We start from the raw sequence: 11,840 nt of genomic DNA on the forward strand, positions 1-11,840 counted from the left end.
GGGACATTCTGAGTTCCAATCAGAAATGTTCAGGATGTCCAGCTTAAATCAGGACAGTTGAGCAGTATGCATTACAGTACTGCATATGCATTCATTTAACATATAAACTTTATATTAAATAATTGGATATGAACTGATCAAGTGATTCCTCTGTGCACATTTTTCTCTCTCTGTGAGTCGGTTCAGATACAACATTTCCTTCCCATCATCCAAGCCATGATTTGTTGTGTTGGGAAGGAGTCCTCAGAGTACAGCAGGACAGGACAGGATCAACCAGGACGTTATAGAGTCAGGGTAATACGCACTTATATAAAACCATCCGTACAGTAAACTATATTCTATGCCAAGAGGAGCTGAATACAGTATTCAGATTTGCATTCGTTCCTCATTTTGCACAACTTATTCTCAGGTGTTGAGAGGCACAAAAAGCCTGTATTGGACCTCCTACTCCTAACCACTCAGCCACCCTTCCTCTATCCCCCTAGCTTCTCAGGTTTGCATTATCCAAATAATGCCTTGGATCCAGGCTATGTTAGTCGGCCTTAGTTCAAAATGAAATCGGTGAGATAAGTTGGTCCCACAGGTTTCGATAGGTTTCCGATAGGAGCCGAGTTCAACTAACTGAGTGGATGGATCCAAACCATTTTAAACCTATTCTCACAGTAGTAAGGACTTGAATTTGTTTTGGGGTTTTTAAAGCAAATGCAAGCAGGGAATACACATAGCTCTGTGTGAAGTTAAGCCCGCAGCCCCTCTCAGAATGGTTTGGTCTTGTGCTGAATGCCTTTAAAACCCTCCTTTCCCCCAGGTTCAGATCATAGCAGATGTTCCTTTATTGTGTTGATACAGACAGTTGCCGCTCCAGTAGAAAATGGTGCAAAAATGGGTCAGCAATATCTTTGTAGGGGATCGTCTTTTCACTGGCTTCCTGATGAAGAATTTTGCTTACCTTGAAAGGCAGCGGCCCAATTCACACATTACTCAGATGTGCTGCATTTCCATGGTGACAGCGGAGCAAGGTTGCACTTCCAGCCCCCATAATATCACAGCTACTTTCTGCAATAATTGCAGGCTGCGCTTGATTTTCTGCAGAGGAAGCCCTCTACTCGTGCATCTGCTCACATGAACCAGCTCTCCGCGATTGTGCAGTCGTCTCAGTCACGCAGAGCCTCTACACCCACGTAGGTGCTGGCTTAATCGTAGGGATTTCTCTGCAAACAGCCATGTGCAGCCTGCAATTACCGTATTTTTCGCTCTGTAACACGCACCCGACCATAACACGCACGTAGTTTTTAGAGGAGGAAAATCCGTAGGCATGTCACCCGTAGGCATTCCCTCCATAACACACACAGACATTTCCCCTTACTTTTTAGGAGGAAAAAAGTGAGTGTTATGGTGCAAAAAAATACAGTAATTCTAAACGCAGGTGCAATGTAGGGGGCTTAAAGCTTTTCCCATCTCCACAGTCAACAGAGAAATGCTGTGTGCATGAAGAAGGCATGAATGGAGCTTGTATATGGCTTAACATTCCAAACTATGGACTGCATTGTGGGGGGTTAGACTAGATGACCCGTGGTGCCCCTTCCAGTTCCACAATTCTGTGATTCAATGGCCCTGTTAAAGATGTTGCCTCACCTCACTTCATATGACTTTTTTGCATAACACGAGCAGTACCTATATCCCTTTTGGGGCATGTTGTGCTGAACATGATGAGTAGAATACCCTAGGTGGGATGGGCGGGATTTAAATTTAATAATAAATAAACACAGCCAAGCAGACCATAATATGCAGTGGGGAATCGCAGAGTAAGAATGTCTGGATCTGTGCATATCTGTCACTAGAGCCTGGTCTGCACATGCCTGAATATCTGTACACTTGATGTCTGTACACTGAACGACTTGTATATGTGAATTGTATCCATTGAAAAAACAATGCATTTGCATCGCCGTAAATGTTCTGTTTGTGGTGTCATGTCTCTAGTGGGCCGTTCACACATGCAGGTCACCACCTGATGTCGCAGTCGTCAGGTAGTAAGCATGCATCTGTGCGCATAGCGCTCTACGTGGCTTCTTTGGTTTGCCTGAGGAAATGCAGTTCTGGGAGAAAGAGGGGCTCCTTATTTTAAGGGGTGCCCAAAATACTATTCAGCACGGGGTCCTCAGGCCCTTTGACTTAGCATTTCCCCTCAGGCATGCTGGATGAAGCAAAGTTGTGCACTCTTACCTGAACATACACCACAAAAGATGCCCAAGCGATAAGCCTCTGTTTTAAGTGGGGAGGTGGAAAAATAGACTGTGATTGACGGAGATGAGTTATGGTAACTGCTAGACTGCAGAGGGCAATGATTAGTCACGCTACGTCGGGCTGAAATAGATTTAACACCTGGCTGTTAAAAAGAGTAAATTGATTAATTGTTTTAAAGCAGCAATGTTATTGAGTTTCCCCAGTGTCTGTGTGTTTCTTAATAGAGATTAGACATTAATATGGATTTACAGCATCGACTCTGGGGACCTTCATTTCAACACCAGGCAGAAGCAAGAGACTGTATAAATGTAAAGGAAACTATAAGTATCCCAAATTTAATTTGATTCAGATAATTTTGTTTTAATCTTTAACTTGTTGCGTTATTAACCTCATTAATGTTGTTGTTGTTGTTGTTAATTTGCAGCTTCTGCAGCAAGCAACCTCCTCCAGTAACTTGGGTGCCTTCAGCGGCATTCAACAAATGGCTGGTGAGTTGCAGCTTTCTTGTTAATCCATTTCTTCTTTTTTCCCCTCCTCCTTTCGTGTTGCTTCTTTGTCGTTTGAGCTCTGTCCCCACGGGGTCTTAAGAATATCCAGCCACTTAAGAGAGCTTCCACGCGGGTGTTTGTTGTTGCATGGGTACTGCTCACGCATGCAAAAGTTTTTGCAGTGTTTGAGGGTACCAGAAGCATCAAAATGCTACCCCCACCACCAACATTTTACCCAAATTTACTCTTTCCACCAGGCATGTCCAAAATCCGTTTCAGGGGCCTAATCTGGCCTGCCAGTTGATTTAATCTGGCCCACATGGCACTATACAGTCATACCTCATGTTACGTCCACTTCATGTTACGTTCTTTCAGGTTAAGTCCCGTGGCAACCCAGAAGTACTGGAAAGGGTTACTTCTGGGTTTTGCCGCTCGTGCATGCGCAGAAGTGCAAAATAACGTCATGTGCAGAAGCGGTGAATCACAACCTGTGCATGCACAGATGCACCACTGTGGGTTGCGTTACTTTCATGTTGCGAACGGGCCTCTGGAACGGATCCCATTCACAACCAGAGGTACCACTGTATGTCCTGGGGTCAAATCCTTTGGGGTTAAATTGTTTTTTTAAAAAAACAGCTCACGCATGTTCCCTTCATCACATCTGGCCCTCTTTGAAAAAACTTTGGGCACCCCTGCTTTCCACAGTCAAACCTGCGAAGTTAAAACAAAAACCAACACCTATTGTCAGTTACTTCTCTGTGACCCATTTCCAATATTAAGCCTCTGTCTGGAAGCACCTTAAATTTAAGCATATGGCTTGATGCTTCAGGGTGTGCAAGGGATGCCTATCGTCTTGTGCTGAATCAGTTTGAAATGTCTCCTCCAGTTTATGTTCTGCAGTCAGTTGCCTTTTGTTTCCAGAGTTGTCTCTTAGCAAGCAATGTTAAAAAGAGCTTTGCTGCGGTCGGGCTCTCACATTCCACTTCATCCATGTAGCATTGTCCTCTAACCATTGCTTGTCCCACAGTTTCCCTATGCTTTGAAAATCCAAGTAGGGGAGAGACACCGATGGCATATAGGGAATCGCTGGATTTGGAGAGCAGGAAGTGTTGGTATAAGCTTTTAAGTATCTTTAAAGTGTGCATTTATGAGTATGTCTAAAAGAAGGAAGTGTGCAAAATAGCCCCTGTTCTCCTTTTCTTGGCCGCTCACCCATGCTAACAGTTTGTTAGTGGTCGGGAGACCTGCTCCTCCTTGCTCCTGTTTTGTAGCTCTTGATGCATATTCCAACAGAGAGAATTCCTTTCTAATCTCCGGTGAGAAGTGTTTGCGAGTTCTGTGCAAACAAGTTCATGATAGTCTCGGGCAACTTCAATAATAAGAAACAGGTATAAGAACATAGTGACATTCTTAAGGGCATCTGAAATTACAGAACCTACCTTTTGATAACATGTGCCTTGGTGCCCATTTACAGCCACTGGAAACTAACTAAAGACCTTTTGGATTTCAGAAAGAAGTATCCTGCAACATTACAAAGCAGGGTATAGTTTTGTTTTTTATTTTAAAGCACATAATTGTTTGGTCCAGGGAGGGGAAGAAGGGAAGAAGCAAAAGAAAGTAACTGGAAAGCAAGAAAGACAAAGGATAACTTGAAAGGCATTTAGGTGGACGGCTGCTCAGTAATGAACTGTGTGCTGGTAGTAACCAATGTATAGTGATTAATAAAAGGTCGTTCCAGCTGGGTGACCCAGCATGCTAACTTAACGTGGTGTGAGAGGATTGTGTTATAAGCACACACAAATGAGCACAGATGCGCATTGCGCCTGCCATGCAAAAGTGTTGAAAGCCTATTTGCTGCCCCTCTGCACGGTTTGTTTAACGTTTCTCACAAAAGCACAAACCCCTCCCTTAGCCCCATTGTCATCAAATTGGCGTGGTAGTTTATTTTTAATTATGCTCTGACTAAATCAGCAAATTAGTGGTGCTTTCCTCCAGCCTCGCAACGCAGGAAAGGGCTTAAGCTATCTGCGGTTCCTCCCTTTTCTCCTCCTCCTCCTCCTCCTCCTTTTTCTTCTTTTATTAATGCTTTGCTTTTGAATGGATCTTGAAGTACGCCTATGAAAAAGAGATGAGCTACTCCCCATTGGTACTGTGCGCTTCATCCTTACAATATGCCATTATTGCACTGGCACCAGAGACTAATGCAGAATCCGCTGTCTGACAATATAAATTGGCCCACAGATGACAATATCTCTGAGTTATTTTCTCTGGCTCAGATCCGTTGGCAAGCACTTGCGGCTTCTATTATGTTACACTCATAATCTAGCACAGGTTTTTTTTCTTTCCCCGTCATCAAAAATATATCTTAATACGATAAACAACATTTTCACAGTTGGCGTTTTTTGGAACTGGCTTTGAGCTTTAAAGGCTGCCGGTAATGTTTGGCTTTGGTTAGCCCTGTAGAATGAATGAAGAATGGAGCGACGGAAGAGGGAAACGGTGCTGGAGATTTTCCTGTCTAATACAAGTACAGCCATACTGCGTCGCCGGAATTATGGCCCATTGTTGGAACAGCTTGAGACTGGTTCTTCCGATCCCCACATTTTACTGCCGTCTCTGCCAGTTTGCTACCAGTGGTCTCTTGACATAGACTTCAACTTTTCCAAACATCCTCAACACCAACTTGCAATATGGAGCCCCTTTTCGGTTTCATTTTGCCAGATTATTATCTTCCAGTTCTGCTGGTCATTTCTTCCACTGCCGCCTCCCTCCCTCTTTGCCTTCCTTAAAGTGACAAATAAAAGGAAACGTTGGGGCCACTCCTGCAAATCATTTTAGGAAATGGTGTGCACAACGTAGATTAGATCTCTGGGCGGTGTTTAGTAGTAGATTGGCATTGCTTTCTGGTTCCCAGTTGTTCAGCAATAGCAACAACAAAATGAATTTTCCCACTTAAATTAGGTTGAAATGATGAACATTTTGGGGTAACCAGGTTGTGGATTTTTGTGTGAGCTCAGTTCTGGTACTGAAAACAAACTCCTAGACACTTGTGTGTCCCCAGAGGCAATCCTAACTCTGTGTCTTTGGCTGGTGTTGTTAAGAAAAATTTTCTAAGGAAACGAAAGGATTGTCCTGCCAAAGTATGTAATATTGTGCTTATTGTTTTGGCTGTTTTGCCCAATTTGTGTGAATGCCTACATTATTCTCTGAAAGAAGAAAGACTACAAAAGCAACAGGTCTGTGTGTGTGGTTTTTTTTGGGGGGGGGGGAATTGATGCAATATTGTTTCCTTTCCCTCCCTTTAAATCAAAGTAGGATAGAATTAAGATATTGTGAAAGCGACCTGAGAAATGGTCTGTGGTTAGACTAAATGCTACCACAGCCAGTGGCTGGTCAATTGTGCCTGATAAGCATCATCACTTGGGAAATAGTGATTTGTGGCTTAAATCAGGGCAAGAAGTCTCTCTGAATGGATTCTGGCCCAAAAGAGGTTGCAGAACTGACAGCAGCCCGCTGTGACCCATTTGCAAAGCATTTTGAGGAGGAAATCGCTTGCATCCCCCGGGATCCTGACTCTTCTGTTACAGCAGAATCTGGATGCTCAAGGGGTGTCCAGAGCCCTGTTCAGTCCTGTTGTGTTGAATGAGTTTCAGTTCGTAAGGTTCAAGGATGTAGACAGGGTGCTTGGATTGCTCAGAGTGACCACTTGTGCTCAGGACCCTTGCCCCTATTAGATGCTAAACACTAGCAGCGAGGCGATTAATGCCTTCCTGCAAGAAGTGGTGGTCCCTGCCTGCTTGTTGTTGTTGTTGTTTAGTCATTTAGTCATGTCCGACTCTTCGTGACCCCATGGACCAGAGCATGCCAGGCACTCCTGTCTTCCACTGCCTCCTGCAGTTTGGTCAAACTCATGCTGGTAGCTTCGAGAACACTGTCCAAACATCTCGTCCTCTGTCGTCCCCTTCTCCTTGTGTCCTCCATCTTTCCCAAAAGAATGGATGTTTTTGAATTATGGTGCTGGAGGAGACTCTTGAGAGTCCCATGGACTGCAAGAAGATCAAACCTATCCATTCTTAAGGAAATCAGCCCTGAGTGCTCACTGGAAGGACAGATCCTGAAGCTGAGGCTCCAATACTTTGGCCACCTCATGAGAAGAGAAGACTCCTTGGAAAAGACCCTGATGTTGGGAAGGATTGAGGGCACAAGGAGAAGGGGACGACAGAGGACGAGATGGTTGGACAGTGTTCTCAAAGCTACCAGCATGAGTTTGACCAAACTGTGGGAGGCAGTGGAAGACAGGAGTGCCTGGCATGCTCTGGTCCATGGGGTCATGAAGAGTCGGACACGACTAAACGACTAAACAACAACAACAACAGCACGTGGATGCAACAACCATAAACGGACTTGCCTGTGGGGCCGGATGAAACTTTCTATCGGGCCAGACTTTGGACATGCCAAGGCTAGGTTCTTGAGTGGGTGGTCACAGATTGCCCTGCAGGTTTCACAACTCAAGTTGTGAGATAAAAAAAACACCTCAGATCTCCAATTGTGCTTGTGTTTTAACCGGCCTACACGAGTGACTCTGCACTGGTGCTACATGGCTTTCCTGTGAATGTGCTAATGGGCCTTATGAGAGGGTTTTGCAGCCATCCATCTGCCAGTTTTTAACAGGCCTGATTGGCAAGCGGCTGTAACAACTGACATCTGTTCGTGCTTATTGATATGTAGATTTATGGTAATTGGTCTGAACAATAAGACATGAAATTACCTAAGGTGAACATTAAATTAAATTTTCATGGCCTCTCTTCCTTATAAATATGTTGTTGTTGGGGTTTTTTTAAAAAAAAATATTACATTTCAAACAGGCATATTGTGCATCTGTTATGAACATAATTTAATTGTATTTTTAATCTGCCAAGCTGCAAAATCAAAGTTGGGATTCTTGCTGTCCATAATATTGGGCAAGTTTTGTTAGCTTACTGGTATATACAGATTACCGAACGCAGAGTCATATTCCACTTTTATTTGCAACGTTTTTCTCGCATCATAAAGATTAAGAGTTGTTTAGTTTCCAGCAGCTTATTCCCAGAAGGCAGAAGGGGTGTGTGCGGCTCTTTGCGCCACTTGTCTATCAGTCTGTGCTTTAGAGTTTTAAGTGATTTGCATTTCTTCAGAGAGAGCTGCGTTTGTGGAATGTTCAACGGTTTCAAAGAAAAATGATCACATTATTTTCTGTCCGGCTCTGCTGTGGGATGTAAGGGAAAGGCGGTGGGGAGGGGGAACCAAACACCCGGGGTGCAATGTGAAATGTGCAGGTTCAGGAATGCGAGACAGGCAGCAAGTGCGGCTCGCGAAAGTACAATGCAGTCCCTTCCAAGGACTGGGAAATCATGGCGTTGCCTTAGAAATTACCGTATTTTTCAGTGTATAAGACTAGGTTATTGTATTAAAACATAATCCAGTCAGGAACAGAAAATAGAAAAACAACTAGAACTAAACCAGGCCAGGTGGAAAAACCACTTGCCCCCAAGAAGTCTTCCTTAAAGGGAAAGTGTTCAATGCACAAGAAGAAGAAGCCTAAGAATGTTAAAATGAGATGCCAAAAATGGAAAAATGAATATCTCAAAGCTATTTAAGCTGCTGGAGAATTCAAACACAAAGAACTCCAGTACAACAACCCAAAATAAGAGCCAAAGCCCAAGCATATTAAAAAAGAATCAAGACTTTAGGCCTCAAAACCTGGTATTAAAATATTATGCCAAAAAACTTGGTGTCGTCTTATGTACACAGATAGTGGAGAGGTGGGACGGGCGATTGGTGGCTGCTGCGAGCGGGATATTTTCCGTGGCGTTTTTTTGCGGGTGATTGGTGGGTGCTGCAAGGTCCGTTGGCTATTGGCTGCTGCGGCAATTGGGTGGGCGATTGGTGCTTGCTCTCAGACGAATTGGTGGCTTCACCAATGTGTGCGATTTGCTGTTGCATTCCTCCTGTGGGTGAGCAATTTTCGGCAACCCCCTCCCCTCCCCCCCAAAAAGCTCAACAAGTCTGGGCAACCCCCCCTGCCGAAAAAAGCCCAACAACTCTGAGCAATCTCCCCCCATTTTCTCTATTTGGAGTCCCCCAAAAAGAGGGGGGTCTTATACACAAAAAAAGTATGGTAGCTCAGAGATGGAGCACTTGGCTTTGCATACAAGATTCAATCCCTGGTATCTCCAGGCAGGGCTAAGAAAAGCTCCTGTCTGAACCCTGGAGAGCCACTGTCAGACCATGCAGATAACATGAGCTAGATGGCCAATGGTCTGACTCCTTTGCAGATTGCTTTGCTTTCGTTTTTGTTTTTATTTCCCCTCTTCTTCTTCTCCACAATCTTCATTTACTCCACAATCAGGAGTACCAGAGATTACCCTTTAAAGCAGCGGTTCTCAACCTGTGGGTCCCCAGATGTTGTTGGACTACAGCTCCCATCATCCCTGACCACTGGTCATGCTGGCTAGGAATGATGGGAGTTGTAGTCCAACAACATCTGGGGACCCACAGGTTGAGAAACGCTGTTTTAAAGTAAGAAAAGGAAAACACACCTGATGGCCTCCAACTTGGATGGCTTAAAAAGAGGGTTAGGCAAATTCATGCAGGACCAGGCTATCTGCAGCTACTAACCACGATGGCTGTGTCCTCCCTTCACTGCCTAAGGCATCATGCTTCTGAATACCAGTTTCTGGGAATCGCAGCTGGACAGAGTGCTTATGCACTCAGGTCATGCTTGCAGACTTTTCATAGGCCTCTAGTTGGCCCCTGTGAGAACAGGAGGGTGGACTAGATGAGCCGTTGGCCTGATCCAACAGTCTCTTCTTAAGTTCTTCCGTTCAATATCCAGCCAGGTCGTGTGTGCAAAAAATAGGTGTGCTGGGGTAGAATCCGCACAAAAATGCACGCGTTGGTGGCAAGAACATATAAAATGTGTTACGTTAGTGAAAAGCACTTCGCAAAATTGGGCAAATCTGTAGACAAAAATTAGGAGAAATTCTATATATTTATATATACCTCGGGTTACATACGCTTCAGGTTACATACGCTTCAGGTTACAGACTCTGCTAACCCAGAAATAGTGCTTCAGGTTAAGAACTTTGCTTCAGGATGAGAACAGAAATTGTGCTCCGGCGGCCTGGCAGCAGCAGGAGGCCCCATTAGCTAAAGTGGTGCTTCAGGTTAAGAACAGTTTCAGGTTAAGTACGGACCTCCGGAACGAATTAAGTACTTAACCCGAGGTACCACTGTATATATAAATGCTAATTGCTGAGGAAACATTGAGAACTGATTTTAAGAATGGAAAAATGAGAAAACAGAGAAAATCAGAATTGGCATTTCCATCCATCCCTAGTTGCAGTAGGGGCTATGCAATTATTGAGTGGAGCTTCACATTTTAACTAAGAACAGGCATCTTCCATCCAAGGTATCACAGCCTCACTCATTCTGGCATGATTTCTTCTTTAGTAACCGCCATGACTGCAGCACCTCCAAGGTCTCCGTTGAAGATTTTACCATATTGGCAGACACAGATGGAGAAAAGTGATTTTCTAAGTATCCTGCTCTCATGCCTCCAACTATATTAAGCCCATAGCAGCATCTGCTAGATCTTCATGCTGAACTAATGCCAAGTCCCACTGAGGATGGTTGCATCTTGTCTGATGCCAAGTTCTTTGCACAATCTGCTTCCTAGCATCACACCTAAAAACATCCAGGACTTTTTTTTCCAGGTTCTTATAATTTTGCATCATCTCTGTGCCTGTAAAGAACAACCACACACACCAATTATTTCTCAACTATTTAAAATGCAGCGTGAGGTCTTCATCTTCTAGCCGTGGTTGTTTCTGCAGGTTATTATTAAGTTTACCACTTCTTAAGTAGCCTAAGAAACCTGTTCAAAATATCACTGAAAGCCTTTGGCTCCCCCCAGTGCCCAAGTCATTTCTACATATGTGACCAGAACGTTCCTGATAATTCTGTTTCCCAGTGGAGTCTCCCATCAAGAATTGTCCTTGGCAAAAACTGTCGCTATAGATAGTGCCGTACTGATCTATTGGCCTTCTGACAGGGCAGGCTCTGACTTTGTCTGCAACGGATTCATTTAATCTTTACGAGTAGGAAAATGTACAAATGGGAAGCTTGCCATAACTGAATCATGAAGCTTACTGGGCGTTTGAAAAGGGCTGCGTTAGGTTATTTGATGCACACTTTGACAGGCAACTCTGAGCCACCCAAATTTGGTTGTTTCTGTGTCGTTAGCGGGAAGAAGGGGCCACAGCTAGGGAGACAGAATGAAAGTCGAATCTTTGTTCTCTCTCTAGCACAATGGAACTCAGCTAACAGGATTGAGAAATATCGCTCCCTCAGAACTCAGAAAGCTCTCACCAGGCAACATAGAGAAAGCTAGGCTAGATGGACCAATAGCTCAGCATAGATGGTTGAACCTTATGGGGAGCGAGTGAGAGTTGGTTTGTCACAGGTGGATTACAGGGCATAAATGTAAATCTATTTTGGGTATATTTTATTGGTGGGTTAGCAACAACAACGAGTGCAAACATAACAAATAAAAAGAAAACCATAAAAAGCATCGTAGCCGGGGAAAACAAATGTGCAAAGATATTGCACAGCAAATGGCCAGCTCATTTAAAACTATACAGAAGCTTTATCCTCAATAATGATGGAACTCACAGGTGGAGAAGGCTTTTCTTTTTCTATCTCTTTTATTATTGGTAAAGGGAATGTCGGTATCGCCTTATTTTGTCCATCCAAGAACAGGATAGGGTGGAGGCTCCCAGCTATGTTCATTTGAAACAAAAAATGTCATTTGAATTTGGTAATCAAGCTCACCGCTGCAGTTTCCTTTTATGTTCTTTCTGCAGGAATGAATGCTTTACAGCTACAGAATTTGGCAACTCTAGCAGCTGCAGCTGCCGCCGCCCAAACCTCAGCTACCACCACCAATGCAAATCCTCTCTCCACAACAACCGGTGCCCTTGGCGCACTCACGAGTCCAGGTATGACCAAATGTGTGTACTGGGGGGGGGGGTGTCCTCTGTTGTGTTTTTCTAGCTCCCATTTCTTCAG

The 11,840-nt window shown here is 44.1% G+C and overlaps 2 protein-coding genes across 45 annotated transcripts in view; one reads left to right on the forward strand and one right to left on the reverse strand.

The window, feature by feature from the left end:
• The window catches only part of CELF2 (CUGBP Elav-like family member 2), a 524,880-nt gene that overhangs the window by 469,336 nt on the left and 43,704 nt on the right, over positions 1-11,840 (forward strand). For 15 of the 30 annotated variants that reach the window (XM_081022933.1, XM_081022913.1, XM_081022915.1 and 12 more), the window contains 3 exons: positions 2,469-2,552; positions 2,669-2,732; positions 11,636-11,770. In XM_081022933.1, coding sequence (XP_080879059.1) covers positions 2,469-2,552; positions 2,669-2,732; positions 11,636-11,770 — 283 coding nt within the window. The remainder of the gene's footprint in view (positions 1-2,468; positions 2,553-2,668; positions 2,733-11,635; positions 11,771-11,840) is intronic. The other 15 variants (XM_081022923.1, XM_081022927.1, XM_081022925.1 and 12 more) reach the window with 1 other exon arrangement.
• Positions 1-11,840, reverse strand: part of LOC308486468 (uncharacterized protein) — a 132,965-nt gene that overhangs the window by 67,120 nt on the left and 54,005 nt on the right. Inside the window, exon 5 of one of the 15 annotated variants that reach the window (XM_081023352.1) lies at positions 8,806-10,515. The exons of the other annotated variants lie outside the window; for them this stretch is intronic. Within the exon in view, the coding sequence (XP_080879478.1) occupies positions 10,504-10,515 (12 nt within the window). The 3' untranslated portion in view covers positions 8,806-10,503. Of the gene's footprint in view, positions 1-8,805; positions 10,516-11,840 lie in introns of those variants that run through there. 15 annotated transcript variants of the gene reach the window in all.

This window comes from Podarcis pityusensis (assembly GCF_964106645.2).
Source record: "Podarcis pityusensis genome assembly, chromosome: 10".
Classification (NCBI taxonomy): domain Eukaryota; kingdom Metazoa; phylum Chordata; class Lepidosauria; order Squamata; family Lacertidae; genus Podarcis; species Podarcis pityusensis.